The sequence below is a fragment of the Podarcis gaigeae genome (genome assembly GCF_964106915.1).
Source record: "Podarcis gaigeae genome assembly, chromosome: 11".
In the NCBI taxonomy this organism is placed as follows: Eukaryota; Metazoa; Chordata; class Lepidosauria; order Squamata; family Lacertidae; genus Podarcis; species Podarcis gaigeae.
The window spans coordinates 42,877,875-42,899,203 of record NC_139687.1 but is presented as its reverse complement, the minus strand read 5'-3'; the positions used below and the strand labels follow the sequence as shown (position 1 = coordinate 42,899,203).

The 21,329-nt window shown below is 40.6% G+C and overlaps 1 protein-coding gene across 7 annotated transcripts in view; it reads right to left on the bottom strand.

Moving 5' to 3' along the window:
• Positions 1-21,329, bottom strand: part of ARL15 (ARF like GTPase 15) — a 188,032-nt gene that overhangs the window by 95,672 nt on the left and 71,031 nt on the right. Inside the window, exon 2 of one of the 7 annotated variants that reach the window (XM_083703704.1) lies at positions 7,217-7,403. The exons of 4 other annotated variants lie outside the window; for them this stretch is intronic. In XM_083703704.1, the coding sequence (XP_083559830.1) occupies positions 7,217-7,258 (42 nt within the window). In that variant the 5' untranslated portion in view covers positions 7,259-7,403. 2 more of the 7 variants (XM_083703705.1, XM_083703699.1) reach the window with 2 other exon arrangements.

Genomic DNA, 21,329 nt, shown 5'->3' with positions numbered 1-21,329 from the left:
GATGGGTTCTTGGCCTGGTCCAGCAAGGCTCTTTCTATGGTTCTCCTTTCTTTATATTAGTAATTAGTCTGTACAATGAAACATGTATTATTTATTTTTACATTTCATCCCCCAAAACATTTATTAAAAGAGTGTGTGATAGGTAGAGTACAGTGGGCTCAAGCCCGTGCTGCAAGGTATGTGGCAGGATTATACTTATCATCATTATATTATATTAATTGGCATCTCACTTTTCCGTGTATAAGACGCCCCTATTTTGGGGGACTAAAATTAAAGAAAATGGGAGGAGATGGCCCAAAGGTATTGAGGTCTTTTGGGGGAGAATTGACCAGAGTTGTTGAGCTTTTTTGGGGGGGGGGTTGTTAAGCAATTATTGGTGGGGAACGATGAAGATCACTCACCCAACTGGCAAACGCTAACAAGCCAAACTGCAGAAGCGGCAGCCAATCCAAAGCAGCCCTTTACGCATCCACAAATAGCACACACAATTGACAAAGCAGCAGCCAATCCAAAACAGCCCTTGCAGCAGACACCATTCACCCACCCAACTGCTAGATCCTACTCACGGATGCAACCAATCGCTCGTCCCCCCTCTGCACTACCCATGTATAAGATGACCCCCCATTTTTTACTTTATTTTGGAGTAAAAAAACCCTCACCTAATACATGGAAAAGTACGGTATGTGGCTTTGCAAAAGGTTTGGGTGATTAAGCCCCTATACTTCAGCACTTGCTTTAGCAAAGTACATGTTAACATGCAATATTCCCAAGTACCAAACAAAATCTGCACTGTTATATGATACACAAAATGTTACACATTTTAGCAAATTTTATTCCCATTCTTCCTATATGTAGCCAGAGGAAGCTTGCCGTGGATGATTTATACTATTGTAAGGCAGAGGCTTTGATTTAGCTAAGGATCTGAGCTGGATCACTTTGGGATTCAAACATCATTTCAGTACAACATGAAGTGAGCAAAAGAATGTGAAAAACAATAGGGAAGGGTGTAGGAAAAAACTGTCTAATATAGAACACAGAGAAGACAGTTCCTACCTAGAGTTCTGCCTCCATCTATTATTATTTTGTTGCTCAATGTTTTCATATTTCTACAATCTAATAGGCTCTCTCTGAACCATCTTATTCCAAGTGTTTGCCTCCGCACAAGACAATCGTAGAGAAGGAAGGTTAGGATTTCAAATTAACAGATGAAGAAGGGTCACTAGATTTGTAAGTGGATGCTGTGCTTCATCCTTTGATAGCTCATTAAATCAGGAATGTCATCCCTAGACCTGGATGTGGTCTGTTCCCACATTCCCTACCTGTTATAGAAAATGGTTTCAGTAAGTAGGTACATGGGCTGGGCTGGTTGATGCCTCTTTTTTTCTGAAGTATTAAGAAATTGGGCAATGAATCCTGGGAAAGTTGCACAAACCATTAAATGCTACCTCATCCCACACAAACTACAATACTCCCTAAATCCCAGATTACCAATTACAGATTCTCAAAAGCTCTTGTAATGAAAACTCAGGAGAAGATAGAAGCAAGCAAAACTAGCAAATTAGAGACAACATTACTTAGACTGAAGAGAGAAAACAAACCACTGATGGAAAAACACAAGAAACCAATGAGGAATATAAATATGGAGAAGCTGAGGAAACAGCTCCCCTTGTCATTTCCTGTTAAAATGAAAGATGGGCGCAGATTATTCAACAATAGCCTGGAGCACAAAGCTGTGCTAAAAGCCATCCTTTTACAGATCTTCAACTAAGCTAGAAAAGCTTCTTCAATATGATTCATGAATAAAGTATGCTACAAGCTTGGCTAACTGAGTCCTGTTTTGTGAGTAGCATAGATGTATTGATAAATATTCTACAACTGCCAACTACAACCAACTAAACAAGCATTAATTTGAACACTCACTCTTCCATTGTCTCCCGAGACAGAAGCATGCCAACCAACCATAGGACCATAGAACCAAGCATTTGAATAACATTTAAAGGGCTACTAACTGTATTTTAAAACTAATTTAGACACCTCTGCCATCCCAACTTGTTTGTAAAAGGATCAGTTATACACCAAGCCTATGAAATTTCATTTCACTCAAACCCTTTCTTGTGAGCATAGCCAACACAGGAGCCAAGCACCAATTTCATACTCACACAAACATTTCATGTAGCCACTATCATGTGCGAATCAGCCTAAGAAATGGTGGCATTCTTTCAGTATGGATTAAGGAAGAGCCTGAGTGTCAATGCTATTTAACTCCTTAATCTACCCCAACAATGTTTGTCCTGTAATCACCAAACACCTGCCGGGGCACCTCAATTGCCAAGAACTGGTATCAGTTTAGAAAAAGGGGATATTTGCTACATTATTTAAGGTATAGTCCCCTGCAAGATTGTTATTAATCTAGAAAAAAAAATTAATTTAGAAGAAGAGGAGGCGGCGTTTGGATTTGATATCCCGCTTTATCACTACCCTAAGGAGTCTCAAAGTAGCTCACAATCTCCTTTCCCTTCCTCCCCCACAACAAACACTCTGTGAGGTGAGTGAGGCTGAGAGACTTCAGAGAAGTGTGACTAGCCCAAGGTCACCCAGCAGCTGCATGTGGAGGAGTGGGGAAGTGAACTCAGTTCACCAGATTACGAGTCCACCGCTCTTAACCACTACACCACACTACTGACTTATTAAATGTATTAATCTAGAATTAAATGTATCAATCTAGAAGACAAAGAGAGGATGTGAATGAGAGACATCTCACTGAGACAGGAGAGGGCAAGAAGTGGGATTCTTCCTTTCACCCCAGATGCTTTGCCACAGTACTTCTCAAACATAACTAGTTGCCTATCAGGATACCGTTTTCTGGAATAATGATAATATTTCATCATTTGCAGGGCCAGCACAAGAATCTGCACCACCTAAGGCAAGGGACGCCAGTGCCACAGGCACACCCTCCCTCTTTTTCCCTTTGCAACTGCGAAGAGCTTGAGAACTGCAGATACTCCAGTACAGTGCACATGTCTAAAACACATGTGAACAGACAATGAGGAAGGACTAGGTCTCTGTTTGCATGTCTTGAAGGGGAAAGTAGCAGTTATTATTATTATTACTATTACTATTGTTGTTGTTAATATATGTGCCCTTCATAAATGGTAGAGCACATACATTTTTGTATTTTGTTATTGACACCCATGTCAGGAGACATAATTAAGACCCAGTCTCCAATGAGGATATGGCAAAGAAAAAAGCAAGTGTAAAAGAAGGCCATAGAGAAAAGATTTCTAAAATGAATTAGAATAAGACCAGAACCTCTTATTAGTTCTACCAAGTGTCTGTAAATACAACTCTGAAATGATTGCAGAGATGACACTGCATTGACTAGTTGGCGAGATCTAGTTTCAAGATTCTTCAGTTGTATTTGTCTCTAACACATGCAAAATATCTATTGACTGTTACATGTTGACTGCTCAGTACATAAACTACACATCTTTTCATTTGTGCCAGTTTTATGGGCACAACTTCCACAGATATGAGACATATATTGGGGGGGGGGAGCCTAAAACTGGGATAAGTTGACTTTTTCAAACTAGGTAGAAAAACACACAAATCTTTCTGTAGGAACACGGAACCCTGAAAATACCATGCCAACTCTGAATGTGTGATGTGAACTCAGTTCTAATCCAATTCATCAATCTGTACAGCATAATGCTGTGTTTTCGTCCTGTAAATTTTGAGTCACAAGTGAGATTCCTAAAGCCAAACAAGAGAGAGATTCCACACGACATTAACAGTTTTTAAAGACTACAAATAAACTATATCCAGGTTGGTGATGAGTTATCTTTTGACTTTTCCATCGTATATTATATGCTGCTATTCCAAAGTTTTTATTGCACAAGAATTGGAAGGAAATGGCTTTTTTCTTAAATGTACATGGCAAACTCTAGCTAATAATATATACAACCAGGTTTGATGTAACGCTAGAAATGTCTAATGCATGAAGCTACCTGAATAATAGGTTGGTTTAAAGATATTTCTTTAGGATATAAATTAAGGAGTTTCAACAGTAGCCCTAAACCCAAGTCTAAACCTGTTCTTCAAACAGTGATATACCAGTAGTTACAGGATCCTGGGGCACAGGTCTAGGGTCCCAGTCTACAAAATGAGCAGGAGGGCTCCCACACACAGCAGTGAAGTGATATACATCCCCATTTAAAGGGTGGGCAGCATATCACCAGGAAGTGCACAATCTAAAATTGCTTAACTGCACCAGTGTCTTCCAACAAGAATTTTGCAGGTGGAATAAAGGTTTCCTGTGCCTGTAATATTCCTCTCCTTAATTAGGAAAGAGCTGAAATTTCAGAAGACTGTTTCACAACTATTGTCCACAATAGGGCAGATTGTTAATAATAAAAAACCCTTATGAGAAACTGAGCCAGACAATGTTGTTACAAAGCATGTGTATCCTAGCACTTCCTTCTTTGAGGAGACCCCAGTTTTCCGCTCTATTACAGCCACTATCCACTTCAGTGACTAGCCCTTTCTGTTGTCTTGGTCTTTAGAAAAACACACAATATTTTTACAGTCTTGAGCCTGGGGTTTTTTATATTTGCTTATTCACACACAGTGCTGCGCATTAAGATTACTATTGTATGTTGACTGCAGAAAAACAACAATTTGCCAAAGGCATGGGCTTTAGAAAACAGATCACGGTGCCCTCTGCAATAGAGCAAGAGCTCCAATACGTCTAGGACAAGTAAATGAAAGGAACAGGACGTTGTCGTTTTCTAAAGGGCACTGTTCTTTCGTTTGTTATCTAAAAGCCAGACAAGTACCACATCATATGCGGCTACAGAAGACTAGACATCTTGTTCAATGCAGGACTATAAAAATACAAAGAAACAGATGCACAAAGTTTATTCTACCCTTTTTATTTTTATTTAGCTTTATATTATTGGTTTGGGGGTGCTAATGAGCAAAATAGATATTATGCCCTGCCAAATTAAATTATAGGCAGTCATAAAACCAATGTTTTACTTAACCTGACATGTCCAGATTAGGGTGAAGAGACATCCTGATGATAGTTAAAAACTATTAAAATGCAAGAATGAGGCTTCAGTGCTGCAAATTCTGTATGCAATGTACTATTATATTTGCAAGCAGAGTTTAGATAAGCCGTTGTTCAGTTCATTTTAAATAAACAGCCTCCCAAAAGCTTTCATTTGAAGTTGTACAACTTCCTTGTACAGACCAAGGCTATTTATTTACTCACTGCACTTAATATCCCATCCTTCAGTCTGAAGACTTCCAGGACAATTTGCAAATATTTAAGAACAAAACAATACAATCAATTAAAAGCAGCAGCACAAAAATGGAATCTCACCAGACCAAAGGAGTGAAAAAGAAAAATTAAAAAGCAAAAATATTTAAAAGTCCTGAGAGAATTTTTTAAAAAGTATTCACCTGGTTTCAAAATGCCATTTCCTAGGGACAGCATTCCAAATTTGGAGTACCAAAACAAAGCCTCGTTTTCCCGTCTCTAATTGTGTACCCCTCCAAAAGCAGGGAGGTGCACCCAAAGTATGGCCTCTGAAGATCTTGATGTTCAAAAAATTTTATTCATTCATTCATTCATTCATTCAGGGTTGCTGCACACATTTTGCAACAACTCACTCTGGTTTGACACCAAGTATACAATATCAGCTTTCTGATGAGGATATCTGTATATGTGTTTTTTCATGTCTAGATGCTACCTTTTTACCTACCTCTTGCTTATACTTGTGCTTCAGACCTATGAATAGTGCCAGAAGCAGGGTCCAAAATATTACAATAATCAGAAGCAGGTGCAAAACAAGGAAACTGTTTTTAAGAGATGATTGAAAGAAAGGCAATAAATTAAAGTCATTTTAAGAATGTTCTTCAAGTACCTTTCTCACTCCAGCCTTTTTGTGTTATCTGTTGTGTTTACAAGAACATGGTGGGTACCAGCAACGGAAAAGTCAGAGAAGCCTAAATTTCCCTGAAATCAATGGACCATAAGCACTCAACTTACAGATATAAACAGATGTAAAGGTAAAGAGACCCCTGACCATTAGGTCCAGTTGTGGCCGACTCTGGCGTTGCGGTGCTCATCTCACTTTATTGGCCAAGGGAGCCGGCGTACACTTTATGTGGCCAGCATGACTAAGCCGCTTCTGGTGAACCAGAGCAGCGCACGGAAACACCGTTTACCTTCCCGCCGGAGCGGTACCTATTTATCTACTTGCACTTTAACGTGCTTTCAAACTGCTAGGTTGGCAGGAGCTGGGACTGAGCAACAGCAGCTCACCCCATCACAGGGATTCAAACTGCCGACCTTCTGATCGGCAAGTCCTAGGCTCTGTGGTTTAACCCACAGCGCCACATATTTAACTAGCTCTGGACTTCGTGCAATCTCTTGTAAGGCTTAACACCATGATGTTTTCAATCTCCTAATTACTATAGTAATACTATTTTCAATTGTGTTGAAAGGGCAAGGCAACTACCATTCTGCTAACTGTATTTTATTAGTAGTTCTTGTTTCTACTTCTGCAAGTCGTTTTTTTCCTACAAAGAACACAGCACATTATCAACCCATTTCTTGGTTCAAACCCGTTTCCTTAACTTTATCTATTCTTCAACATGGAACCATAACTGAAGTTGTCAATTATGGTTTCTCAGTTTTGAAATCTTAAAAGTTCAGTTCTCCCCATTTTCTCATCAGCTTTCTTTTTTAAAAAAGCCATTTGTGCACATTTTTGAAAGCAAGCAGGCCTCCAAATTTGTTCTCCTTTCTCCTCCTTACCGTAAAGTCAAATTGCACCAATCTCATGCCCAGTGATCGCATAGTCGTTTATTATTGTAACAAACGGAAAATAAGTTCTGGAAGTAGTGTAGCATTTCAGGTGTACTACCTGAATCCTTTTACACAATTTGTATTACTGCTTCTAAAATACTAGGACTTCCGAAGGCCAACACCCAGCCTTCCTTTTTGCACTGACTCTTTGTAGCTCCTGGTGGTCTCCAGCACTCCTTATCCTGACTGTTATGTTCTATATGGTACTGCAACTGAACAGTGCAAAAAACACGACTACCACATGGAAACATGGTGGTGTCCATATCTGCTTGCAGGTTCTGGAGAACTATTTATTTAGCTTGTTTTGCCACTGGCTGCACAAGAAACATGAGAGATCTCATTGACCAGGTTTGGTGTACTAGAATCCACAGTAAGAAGCAGGTTCATAAGGCAAGTGAAACCTTGTTGCCAGTGACAAAATCTGAGTTTCCATGCTTTTCTTCTCTCTCCACAAGGTATAGATTGGGAGTATGTTTCATCAGCATCTGAATACTGTGTCCTGGGATCAGAAGTCACCTTTAAAATGTATCCACTACATGGGAGAATAGGAGGAAACGCCTTTGTTACCTTTCACGTAATTTCATAAACCCCGAACACCATGTATAAACCAATACTTTTCTGTATAAACTATACTTTTCTGTTTCATATTGCTACGTGGGAGAAAAATACAAAAAATAATACCACTGTTTTACACTGCAGTGACCGGAGAAACTAGGAAAAGATACTTCCAAAATTGTAGTCTCCATTAAAAAAAAGCTAAACGTGCTTTAAAAAGTGAGAAGAGTGATACATCCACCATCTACTATTACATATTTGGATTAAAACAACATCCAGACCCTTTCTTTGTCACCTGGAAAAATAAAAGTAGCCTGCAGTGTTGGTGTGAACAGAATTCTCAAACAGTCATACAAGCCATTAAAACACACACACACACACACACACACACACACACACACACACACTTATCTACTCTTGATTTTCTAGCAGGAAGGAATGATAGTCCCAGAGAGTTTTGTTTCCATTTAAATCTCTCTCCCCCCCCACATCAACCTCTCCCCCCCCCCGGCCCAAAGGCTCCCTACTCTCCAATTTATCTTTTGCTCTGGTCAACAGCTAATGGTTCTTGCCTTGCATAGTAGCTATGACCCCTACATTTGAGGTGGTATGATCAAAGGCACTCTGGCCAGACTTGGAAAAACATTTCCACTGAGAATGGACATAGTGCCTGTCAAAAGGTTATTCCCACTGTGTACAGGGAGCAGCTCATGTTACTTCAGTGTAACATGAAAGTTCAAACTCTAGCCGCAGTAATCCACATACATGTTTTTCTTTCTAAAAGCAGCATATGGGACACACTGACTAAAAGAACACACATCCGTCTTATCTGAAAGGGGAAATAAAAGGTTTCCTCAGTCCATCCAGCTGCAAGTCACTGATTTTTAATAATTTCTAAAACACGAACCATCCATCTGAAAGTGGTTCCTATTGAATCCGAGTTTGGGAAGGGGTGGGGGCTCTGTAAATAAATTACGCTCCCTATATCTTGTAGAAAACAAAATAACTTGGCGGCGTAAATCTTAATGTCAGTGACAGGAAGGCTTTGGTGAACCATTACCATAAATCTGACAAACGCTAATTTGATGGGTGGCTGTATCTGTCTGCTACAAAGCCAGTCTAGACAGTCTATTGAGAAATCCTAAAACACAACTGTTTGTTCCCCGTAACACCATCTGGATATGGCAATAAGAGCCGACCCAGTGCCATTCACACATGGATCAAAGCGCATGCTAATGCCATCATGAAGTCATACACATAAAAAATTCAATCTGAGAACTCTAAGCAATTTTGCTAAGTCCTCAGCAGAGAAACCTCAGACTTCACTCAGACTCAAGCTAAGTGCATGAAGAGGGAAAGGCGGGGGTGGAAAAGAGAGAGAGAGAGAGAGAGAGAGAGAGAGAGAGAGAGAGAGAGAGAGAACAGAATATTTAATGAGCTTGGCCTTCTAAAGGAATGTTAGGCCACCCATTGTATTGGAAAAGGCTCATGTCACACTTCAGTCATGGCACCCATCAGGGAGCCGCCTTTACAAAACTGATCCGAGGCCTTTCGTAATTACCTGTTTCAGTCCAAGCACACAGAAAGAGAAGAAGGGTCTCCTAGGTGTAACTCTTCTGTTTATTACAATAAGCTGTTAGATTGCTCTGTATTACAACAATATTCCAAACTTCTCTCATTAAAAAGTGTACTGTGGCATTAGATCAAAGCATCAAGGGCCCCCTATTGAACTTGTTTAAGTATTACAAATGTAAAGAGCAAGTCTGGCTGCAGAGGCAATTTCTTTCCCACCCCCTACTACCCCCCAAATAAAATAAAATCTTCCCTCCAACTTGAATGGTGTGTCTGTATTACTGCAAGACATATTCAGACCATACTTTCCGGAAGACCCTTGCCCTGACTATTTCAGTTCATCAACAAGATTCTAACAGGTAATTTCTAGGATGAGATGGCCTTTCCTCAAGACGGTTGTTCCCCACTATGCTGTTTTTACATATTTAATCTCTGAGAAGAGTTTCAAGAGGAACAGACAAATTATGCTTGTTCAGTGAAGACACACATAGTTCAAGGATGTGAGATAAAAAGCTTCTTTGGGAGCTAGCAAATGATGTGCAAGTGTGGCAGTAATACTGTTCAAATGCTGTGGGGAGGATCTAATGAACAATGTAGAATTTTCTTTTTTTTAAAAAAAAAAGCAGCATATTGTGGTAGGCTAGAGGAATTTGGCATTGTTTTCTGTTTATTTCTGAATCTCTTACATATCACATACAGCTTTTGAAATTTCTCCTGGTTTGCCATGTGGCAAAGGCCTCAAGATCCACTGGATTCAACAAACAAATTCTAAATTCTTTGGATTCTGGCCTGAGCCACCAGTATTGTCAATACCAATTTCAACTTCGAACATAAAGTAAAGTATATTGCAATTTAATACAGCAAAGAAAGCATGTGGCCAGAATTATCATCATTTGTCACTACAGGAGTGTAGTTCAGTTTGCAGTAGAACTTAGTCCCAAAACTCATAAGTACCATTTAACATGTACAGTGCATCACACAAGGGTAGTTACACTGGTTATTTATTAAAGTAAAGGGATGAATATGGTGTTTTATGCCAGAAATGTCTCAATTGAATTGTTTCATTCTCTATGTTGTATCAAACTTGTGTTAAGGTTAATATTTAGCTATTACTTTCATGATACTATGCAAAAGTAAGATTTCATTACTGTAATATTCCACACAGTGAATCAGTCCAAGAAGCTTTTAAAAATGTCTTGACTATTCTAAATCAACAGTAAAATATCCTCCCCTATATACAGTTATTTCTAAACCTGGGGTTTCCAAACTGTGATCCATGAACCACCAGTGAGATATAAGCTTAATTTAGGTGGTCCACTGTGTGTTTATAAAAAATACAATTAAAAACTATGCAGCATTAGCAAAGTACATTACAATTGCAACAACAGGCAGAATAATCATTAACTGGTCCACAAAGACCCTTGGCAATTTTAAAAAGGTCTGCTGGGGAGAAAGTGGGAACCACTGTTCTAAGCCAGCTAAAGTTTAATGCACTATAATTTCATCATCTGAAAAACTATTCTTGAAATCCAATAAAATAGTAAAGCTACTGGGTATTGCTAGGATTTTAGTTTCCTTGTTTTCTGTTTCCAAATGCAAGTACACCGACTGTAATACCCATGTTTGTTCAAGCTATTAGAAAAATATGTTTGAAATCATAATTCATAACCAGTCATAACTTGTGCAAACAAGTTGTTTTAGTATTTTCTCCTACACATATTCTAACCATATTGTAAACAACTTCTCTTTAAATTCCCCATGTGCTGCTATCAACTGATATTAAGCATAGAAAGATACACCCATCAAGGGGAGTGGGAAGAAAACAGCGGAGAGAAACCCATTTTGATTCATGAAATTTAATAAACAGCATAGTTTACAAAGACCTAAACTTTAGTCCTGCATGCAGGTTATGAGTCAAAAGTCTCAAATGCAGGTATGGCACAGCATATTGAAAGAAAATGTGGCGTAAAGTCAGTTCCTGAATAACCAGGTCTTGGATCTCAATAAAACCCCAACTATGTCTAAGTAGAAGCAAAGAATAGGATGTGGGGTTTAAAGTCAGGGCTGAACTTTACAGAAGCTTCAGCACAGCGGAACAACATCGCCATCTACTGCTCAGTATCATTACCTTTAAAGTCACGCCTGAGATAAACCTAACCGGAGAATCATCGTACTGTAGTGTGTTCCTCAAGTTACTGAACTAGGGAAATGTTGACAAATTTAAAGAAGTTAACACACTGTTGTTGCTACTACATTCCAGCAGTATGCCAGTTACCCAGGACAAACAGGAATCACAAGTGAATAAGAGCCTGTGAACCTCAAATGAACTCTAGGTTCCTAATATTTTGTGGGATAGTGCAAGCAATGGTGCAAAAGTTTGTTTAAAAGTTCACAGTTCTGTAAAGTTTGCATCTTGTTTTATTCTCACAACTTATGCAAATCAAGCTCTTTAAAAGTGAGAAACTGAGGGTTAAAACACACACACACAAATGTTATTGTGTGGTTAAGCGATCTTCTTTCTTAGTGGTGAAAGCTAGCCAAAGCTACTCAAGAAAAGTATAGTAGAGGAAAGATCTGAAACCAGGTCCTTTTGGTATATATTCAGTATCTAATCACTGGATCACACTAGTTCTTAATATCTTCAAAGCTGGATGTATACAGCCACAAAATTGTTCTTACTGTGTTTGCTAGCTGAAACAGTACAGAAATGTCTTTTAAATAATGAGCACAAGAAGCAGGGGCTTCTCAGTGGTTGCCTCCTGTCTGTGGAACTATCTGCCAACAGGTATTTCCTTTGCATCATATTGTATGGCTTTTAAACAGGCCTTGTTTCGAAGCTGCTTTTAACAGAGACATGTTTGAGGGAAATGTCCAATTTTGTTATTCTGTAATAGCTATACCATTGCTGGTTCTAACTATTTCTTGAATGGTTCAAGTAATATAAATTTCTAAGACTGAATTGTGAAATACTTAAAATGCTCCTTTAAGTTATTGTTTTGTTGAAATGATATATTGTAGTTTTCTATTTAGAAGCTGCCTTAGGAGGGCTCCCTTTCCTCAAAGAGCAACCTAGAGATACTTCAAACAAATAAATATTTTTGCTGGGCTCAGTACGGTGTCAATGCTCAAAAACTCCCATTTAATATATGCCAATGCTGAATAACTCCAATTTAATATATGCCAATCACCAACTACGGATTAAAAATGTAAGAAAAGTTCACTGCACCTTCTTAAATACTGTGCTTCGATTATGATCTTATCCATATGCAAAATTCCAACCAATTCAAACAGTGTAATAATATACAATGGTACCTTGGTTCTCAAACACCTTGGTACAAACAACTTGGAACCCAAACGCTGCAAACCCAGAAGTGTTCTGCTTTGCGAACTTTTTTCAGAAGCCGAACATGCTCCGTTTTGAGTGTTATGCTTCCGATTTGAGTGCCACACTTCCGTTTTGATTGTTACACTGAGGTCTGTCTGTTTTTGCTATTTATGTTGCGTTTTTTTTTCTGCAGGTTTTTTGTTTTTGTGACTGTGCAGAACCCAGTTCAGCTACTGATTGATTGACTGCAATGCATTGTTTATTACTTTTATTTTATGGATCAATGGTCTCATTAGATAGTAAAATTCATATTAAATTGCTGTTTGGGGATTATTTTTTAAAGTCTGGAACAGATTAATCCATTTTGCATTACTTTCTATGGGAAAGCGCACCTTGGTTTTGGAATGCTTTGGTTTTGGAACGGACTTTCAGAACGTATTAAGTTTGAGAACCAAGGTACCACTGTAATACATTTGCACTAGTTCATATTGTGTCAGCAGCACTGGTTCTGCAATTAAAGCCCTCAAAGGAGCAGGGAATAATTAAAATTTCCATGTGTTTTTTGCTCAGACCTAGAGTTAATGACATACATCCCCATTCAAATGGAACTTTGCTATACAGACAGAATTAAAGTAGAGAGGCAGAAGATTGATCACGATTGGCTGATTGCCTGACAATCTGTGTCAGGCTGGCTACAGCAGTCTGGGCTGCACCCAGCTCTGACGAGGACAGTCAAAGTGATGAGAAACAAGGACTAGTGTTCATTGTGCACCATTGTAGCCCTTACTGCTTTACTGATGCGCTGGGTTGAGCAGCGGCACGCAGTATTTGAATTGGGCAATGAGAAGCCTGCTGGCCTTTGTTCTTTGGTCTCTCAACTTCTGGTAATGTCCAAAGCAGAAGAAGCTGCTTAGCAGCATTTTCAGGCCAGCATTAGGTAGGCACTCTATGGTCTGAAGCTCACCATCAAAAAAAACGAAGATCATGGCCACTGGGCCCATCACCTCCTGGCAAATAGAAGGGGAAGAAATGGAGGCAGTGAGAGATTTTACTTTCTTGGGCTCCATGATCACTGCAGATGGTCAAAGCAGCCACAAAATTAAAAGACGCCTGCTTCTTGGGAGAAAGGCAATGACAAACCTAGACAGCATCTTAAAAAGTAGAGACATCACCTTGCCAACAAAGGTCCGTATAGTTAAAGCTATGGTTTTCCCAGTAGTGATGTATGGAAGTGACAGCTGGACCATAAAAAAGGCTGATCGCCGAAGAATTGATGCTTTTTAATTATGGTGCTGGAGGAGACTCTTGAGAGTGCCATGGACTGCAAGAAGATCAAACCTATATATTCTTAAGGAAATCAGCCCTGAGTGCTCACTGGAAGGACAGATCCTGAAGCTGAGGCTCCAATACTTTGGCTACCTCATGAGAAGAGAAGACTCCCTGAAAAAGACCCTGATGTTGGGCAAGACTGAGGGCACAAGGAGAAGGGGATGAGAGAGGACGAGATGGTTGGACAGTGTTCTCGAAGCCACAAACATGAGTCTGACCAAACTGTGGGAGGCAGTGGAAGACAGAAGTGCCAGGCGTTCTCTAGTCCATGGGGTCACGAAGAGTCGGACACAACTAAACAACAACAACTGTTTTTCATTAGGAACTGATCATGATGCACTGGCCTGAAACGGTAGGCTGAAGAGGAGGCCTAGAAACTTGTGGCTACCCCGTAATTCACAATGTTCATATGCTCACTGGCACATTATGGCATGGCACGAGCTTGTGACTCTCCCCTTAGCTAACCCTGATTGAAGAAAAATACTAAGCTAAACTGATGGGAAAGGCAAGAGAAGCAACAGCAGCTGCTCCGTCTCAGACCCTTAAGCTGAGTGGCAGCAGGTTCCTCCAGAACTTTCTTGCCCTGCCTTTAATGTGTCCATGCATGTCTTCTGCCCCTTATGCTCTTTGCTTATGCCCAGCTTTTGGGGTGGGTTATGCTTGAGTCTCTTGCCATGGATTCACTAGCATGGTGGGTCAAGTTCTCTCCCAGAATACCCCACCTGCAAAATGGGTACATGATTTCTGTCTTGAAGGTTTTCTTATATGTTTGATCTTGACCACATTTATTGCAAATATTGAAACTTCCTATAGTCTGTGTCCTCTCCCTCTCTTGGGTGATCTCTTTTCAGATGGAGACTAGTACTACCTGCAAATCAGTGAGTCCACAGCAGAAATCTCAGTGCTTTAATGCAGGGATAGAAGTGATTGGTGGCTGAAAAATGGAAAGCTTATACAATAATGAACCTCTCCTAAAGGCCCTGACCAAAGGACTCTACTTTCCTTAACTGGCTATTTTGTGACTTATTCCAGCCAGTGAGCCTCAGGGCTCTGGTTAAAAGGGGGGTAGGAATGGAGTGTCCAGGTCTGAAGTGTACCTAACCCCAATCTAAAGGAGTGTACAGTGGTACCTCGGGTTACATACACTTCAGGTTACAGACGCTTCAGGTTACAGACTCCGCTAACCCAGAAATAGTACCTCGGGTTAAGAACTTTGCTTCAGGATGAGAACAGAAATCGTGCTCTGGCAGCGTGGCGGCAGCAGGAGGCCCCATTAGCTAAAGTGGTGCTTCAGGTTAAGAATAGTTTCAGGTTAAGAACAGACCTCCGGAACGAATTAAGTACTTAACCCGAGGTACCACTGTAATCTCCAGACCTCTTTATTCACATGAAGTTGTCAACAAGTACAGAATGCTCTGATGATGAGAACATGGAGAACAGTTGGATCAAGTCCAGCATCCTGTTTCTGACAGAGGCCAGTGAGATGCCTTTGTGAAGACCACCAGAAAAGCACAAAAGCGGCTACCCCTTCTTGCTGATGGCAGCGTATGGTATTCAAAGAAACATTCCACATGAAGTTTCCATTTTGCCACTCATCAGACTGTATTTCATAGATTGGCCTACCTCCCCCCTTTTAAAGGCCTCTAAACAGGGAGTCATCAAGGCATCCTGCAACATTGCATTCCTTAAGTCAACGATGCATTGTGTGAAATACTTCGTTCAAAAACTAATTTGGGTGACACCAGATTATGGTACTGTGAAGAAGGAAGGGGGGAAAATGATCTTCCCACTTCTTTCATCATTAATAACTTTATGAATTTCTATTATGTATCCCATTCATTAGATATTAATGAGAGTTGAAAAGAATCCTGCTGAAAGAGTTTGAACATTAACAATAATTCTCTAGTTCAGGGGTCAGCAAACTTTTTCAGCAGAGGGCCGGTCCACTGTCCCTCAGACCTTGTGATGAGCGGGACTATATTTTTTTTTGGGGGGGGGGATAATGAACAAATTCCTATGCCCCATAAATAACCCAGAGATGCATTTTAAATAAAAGGACACATTATACTCATGTAAAAACACGCTGATTCCCGGACCGTCCACGGCCCAGATTTAGAAGGCGATTGGGCCGAATCCGGCCCCTGGGCCTTAGTTTGCCTACCCATGCTCTAGTTGTAATGTAGACAAGTGCTATCCCAGAAGGCACATTGCATCTGCAAATAGTGTATATAGAGTTGAACATGGTTGCAGAATCTATGCAGAAACAGCTACCTTTCAGCATGTCCTGCTGGCAAGTTCAGTTGCCAAGGCCACGGCTTGTCTAAACCAGTCTTTGACATCTGAGTTTGCAACTGGAGGGAGGAAAATTTGGCCCAGGCATCATTAATTGCTGACCCATATAATAAACTTTGCTCAACTTGTTCTTTAAAAACAAAGTGTCTACAATCTTACATTGGCAAACGCGTATGTGGATTTTACAGACTACAGTCCAACTGATTTTGTTCCAGACAAAGCACTATGGGACGTTCATCTTTAAGACAGTGGGCTCCAAATGGAGGATAGTTACGAAGATGTCAAATAAAAATAAGACCAGGTTTACTGAAACACATATTCCCTTTCCCCAGCAGAGCTCTTATTACAGAGAAACATTGCCGTTGAGAAACCACTAGCATGCAGCATTGGAACAGATTAGTGAGAAGTGTTTCCTTGCTCCCGCTGGACATTTCTTAAAACAATCCCAGCTCCTCTTAGCACATAAATCTTGCATAAACAACAAATGCAAACAGCAAAACAATCAACAGCTTTTGTAGCTTCCTACACCAAGCAATTCCAAAATGGTGGATTAAGAACTCCCAGTGAGCCCTGTAGAGACTGCTGGTTGCTAGTTCGCCAATAGCACAGAACCAAGGACACTGGGGCAAGATTCATACATTACTGGAAACACTGGCATGGAGAAGAATCATTCTGCTTACCAATACGGTTCCTTTCTACAGATGCTAATGGAACAGTGTAGGACCAGAAGTCAAAGAAGAGGCTCCAATGCCATTCTGGTAACGTTTGAATCATGCCCAAATAGGCCTCCATTCATAATTACAGCAGTACCAGTCCACATTTGCCTGAAAAAGTGGGCTCTTTGCTTTCTGCATTGCACTGCACATTCTAAATTTCTCAGTAAGGCTTTTGACCTCCCATAATTCTGCGGGTATGTGTGGAAATATTCATACAAGGTTTGCAAAATGGTTTATAATTCAGAGGGACATTCGGTATCCTGCACCTTCAGCCTTTATTTCTGCTTTTCTCCAAATGATATCAATGCCATTTGCTATTAAATAAATTGCACACAGCTTCTATATCAAACATACTTTTATAAGTCTCTATTCAGTTGGCATCAACCTAAATAGCAAGTCTTTCTAAAATTTTGTGAAGGACAGGAGCTGATGTTAAAGTTCCATAATTCTGTGGACACCATGGGGAAAACTGCCATGCTTTTAAAAAATCAACTAGATTCTAAATCACGAAAAGCTGGTATGAGGAGTAGGGCTTTGTCTGGTTATCTTAGTGAGCAGTGACATACACATGGGTTATCTAAACTAGGTAGCATTGCACCAAAACATAGTATAAGTAGACAGATTTAGGTACTTTCTGCAGAGAATAAATTAGAAATAATCGTGGGGCAGGGGGAGACTGCATCTATAAAAGTTAATTACAGGTGTCCTTTCCTGAAATTTGGAAGAATTGAAATTGTTGATCTCTTCCAAATTGTCATTTGTAGCACAGACATCGTTTCGCAGCACTTTACTTAAGGCCAAACTTTTCATGGGTCTTATGGTGTCAGCAAGGATGGGGTGGGGATGGAAGAAACTGTCACAGGAAGACCTCCGAGAGTGGAGGTGGTTCTGGGGACCATTCTGATTTTGCATGGGTTTGCATTTATGTGCAATTAACACCCCCCCCCCCCGTGTTAATTGCTGTCCTACTGTATGTACTTCTTTATTTCCCACAACCAACAGAAATGAAAGGGTCAAGGGTCTTTATATAAGATCCATCTTTGGCTCCTGATAGCAATTGTTAGCAGGTAAGTGATATGTGTTTATTGTGCATAGAGCACTGGCAGGAAGCTAGAAAATAGTTTGCTTCTTATACAGAGAAACACAACTGACACTAGATTGTGAAAGAAAAGGATAGGAAGGTATTGTGGACCTCTTTTTTTTTTTTTTTTTGCAAGAGGTAGCCAGACTGGTTGGAATGGGCAGCATATATATTTATTTGGGGCATTTTGACTTCAGCAGAAAGTAAGTTCAAAGGCAGAACTTGAAACTTTGAAATCCTGGGGAAAGAAAAAAGTCTTCTTCTGGTGCCAAGAAGATAACAAAGTAGGTGCACCAGGTGATTCCCTCCGGGGGGTGCGGGGGTGGGGAGTTTCTCAAGACTACCAATACCAGGCACTCACTCTCTCTGGATGCCACACACCTCACCTCAGAAATATTGGTTACTCCTGACAGACGGAAGGTTTTTTCCAAGTGGGGTTTTCATTCTAACTGGAATTTCCTTGCAGTTTACTGTAAACTGCTTCTTAAGTTCCCTGGAGTTTAAAAAAAAAACAGAAGAAAAAACAGCTTGAGATGTGAAAGAGAAGAGCTGATAAGAAGAGAAAGAAAACATGAAGATCCCACTGGATGTGCAGAATTGGTTGTGCAACTCTCTGGATTGTGGCCTGACTCTGAAAGACAATTCTAGAAATCCAAGTCTTCCCAGCTGGCTGTGACACAATGCTATTGTCTCATCAGGATGAACCATGTCCAGAGACCAGGGCTTTTTTTAAGGCCACCCAATTAGTTTGGTGGTTGGTTATTCTATATCACTGGGGACATGAAATCTCAAAATGTCATTAGAAACAACTATTGGTGTTTGACAAAGGTAATTGTGCAGACAACAATGCCAAAGCTAATCCATTCAGTTGACATGAAGTGCAGCCATCTTGAAATTATCTACTCATAAGATAATGTAATATAAGCAACTGTGCTTCCTTCCACTCCATCTGAGTGTATGTGTGTGTGCGTGCACATTGGTCAAATATTTGTCATTCCTTGGAAACATCAGGATGCAACAAAAATATTTATTACTTTAATAGAGACCTTTCTCCCTCTCATGGTATTAGGGTGGGGCATCTGAAGCACAGACTTGGGTGACTGCCTTTGTAATTCTTTGAAAATTTAGAAAATTTAAACAACAATAAACAAAACCAAGAAACACCACATGTAGTGTCTTTGTTACACTCATTTTCCATAAATCATAGAGAGCACAAATTCAGTCCCCAGACACCTCAAGAATCTCATTATTAATCAAACAATAGTCCACTCAAGGTAATGGGTGCCTCCAAAATAAATGGTGACCTAATGGCGGCCTGTAGCTTTCCCCCTCCTCGTGTCAATAATGTGAAGAATGGAAATCAAATTCCCAAGACGTTATCCTGTTTTACTAGCCCTGTGTGAGCTTTTCTGAAAGGACTATCTGCTATGTTCTCCCATACTACCTTTCTACTCAGAAATCCATTTTTGTTTTCCATTACCTGGGTATCTCCATCCTCACCACCACAAAAAAACAGCTACACCCAGTCCTTGTACAACACTTCCCCTATTGTTCCATCTAACATTTGCAAAGCTGCCTGCCATAGCCAGACCATCATCGATTTTAGGCAAGCTCCTAGGGGCCGAGGTTCCTTCATTCCCAATAAAATATTTGAGGGGAACAGTGTCCCCCAAGTTTATAGGCATTGCTATTCAAATGGTGGGTGGGTGTGCTATGCCATGTAGAGCAGGGCTTACCTGGGGCCCCCTAATATTTTATTCAACTTGGCAACCCTGGCTGTAGCTCATTATTCACAAGAAAACTGATGGCTAGATAAAAGGCATTCATGCAAATTCACCAAACCTTCTCTGCAGGTTCTTTAGGCTAGAATAAGCAGGCGTATTGCAGACAAAGGGCTTCAGGTTTTGTTTTCTATTATGATCTCAACTCTTTTTGGCCCTATTTCTCTTTTATGGATCCTAATCTCCAGTAAGTCTTAAGGAAATTGCCTCCTTTTTAGAAAACCAACGTCCAGATGTGGTGGGATGTTGGAAAGATGGAACCATTTTTCAGCATGACCATTTTAATATACCAGCATATGCCGCTTCCAAAGAATATATTTGGGTTCCCACTTTTAGCAAATGATGCTCAAATGACTTGGACAGTAAAATGTCTACCATCAGGCATCAGCCAAAAGAAAAGAAAAGAAAACAGTTCAGGAATCCAGCCTCCACCTGGTCTAGTGAAACAAGCTCACATAGTGCATTTCTCCCGTGAAATGTACGCTTGAATTGCTGCCAGACGATGGAAGCATCTTCTTCACCACAGTGTGATTGTTAGCTGCCTTTCCACAGTGGAGGCTTGCAGGGAATCTACCAGTGTGAATGGTTTGAAAAAAATACATAGTTGTCCCCTGGTGCAATTATTTGGCTTACAGTATGTATTTTCAGGACAGCGGTCATGTGGAATTATTAGAAAAAGCTCCTTGATCACCATCCCAACATATTATTTCTTTAATTTAGTACTCAGTACAGCATGAGATTCTTAATCTCAGGGTGCATGGGTCTGAGCCCCACATTGGGCAAAGGATTCCTGCGCTGCAGGCAAGGAGTTGGACTAAATGACCCTTGTGGTCCCTTCTGAATTCTATGATGCTATGATTCTGCATGTTTCTACTGTACTTTCTTTAAACTTTTCAAGGTAGTGTTCACAGCTCTCAATCACCCTCCTTTTATCCTCATGACCACGCTGTGAAGTGATTAAACTGAAAAGGAGTGTAACTGGCTCAAGGTTGGGGACATGTGAAATTAACTGGATATGATCATCTACTTAAGGGTAAAGGGACCCATGACCATTAGGTCCAGTCGTGGCCGACTCTGGGGTTGTGGTGCTCATCTCGCTTTATTGGCCGAGGGAGCCGGCGTACAGCTTCTGGGTCATGTAGCCAACATGACTAAGCCGCTTCTGGTGAACCAGAGCAGCGCACGAAATCGCCATTTACCTTCCCGCCGGAGCAGTACCTATTTATCTACTTGCACTTTTGTGCTTTCGAACTGCTAGGTTGACAGGAGCAGGGACCAAGCAACGGGAGCTCACCCCGTCACAGGGATTCGAACTGCCAACCTTCTGATCGGCAAGCCCTAGGCTCTGTGGTTTAACCCACAGCGCCACCCGCATCCCCGATCATCTACTTGCTTAGATAGAAAACATATACTCGCAATCCCCATTCTGCACACTCTTTCTCTTTCTAGTTCAGGTAAATGACAGGAAAAGAATTAGTAACCCCTGTCCCCCTTCTTCCATACATCTATACAACCATCCCTATGTTTACTCTGATGCTTTTTCCATGTTCAGACTTATTCCTTAGAAAGTTACTGGCCTGGCAACATTGCACATTTGTAACATATTACTGCAAACTTAGCAAAACACACAGTTGTTGTTGTTGTCGTTTAGTCGTGTCCAACTCTTCGTGACCCCATGGACCAGAGCACGCCAGGCACTTCTGTCTTCCCCTGCCTCCCGCAGTTTGGTCAGACTCATGTTTGTAGCTTCAAGAACACTGTCCAACCATCTCTCTCATTGCCTTCTCCTTGTGCCCTCAATCTTGCC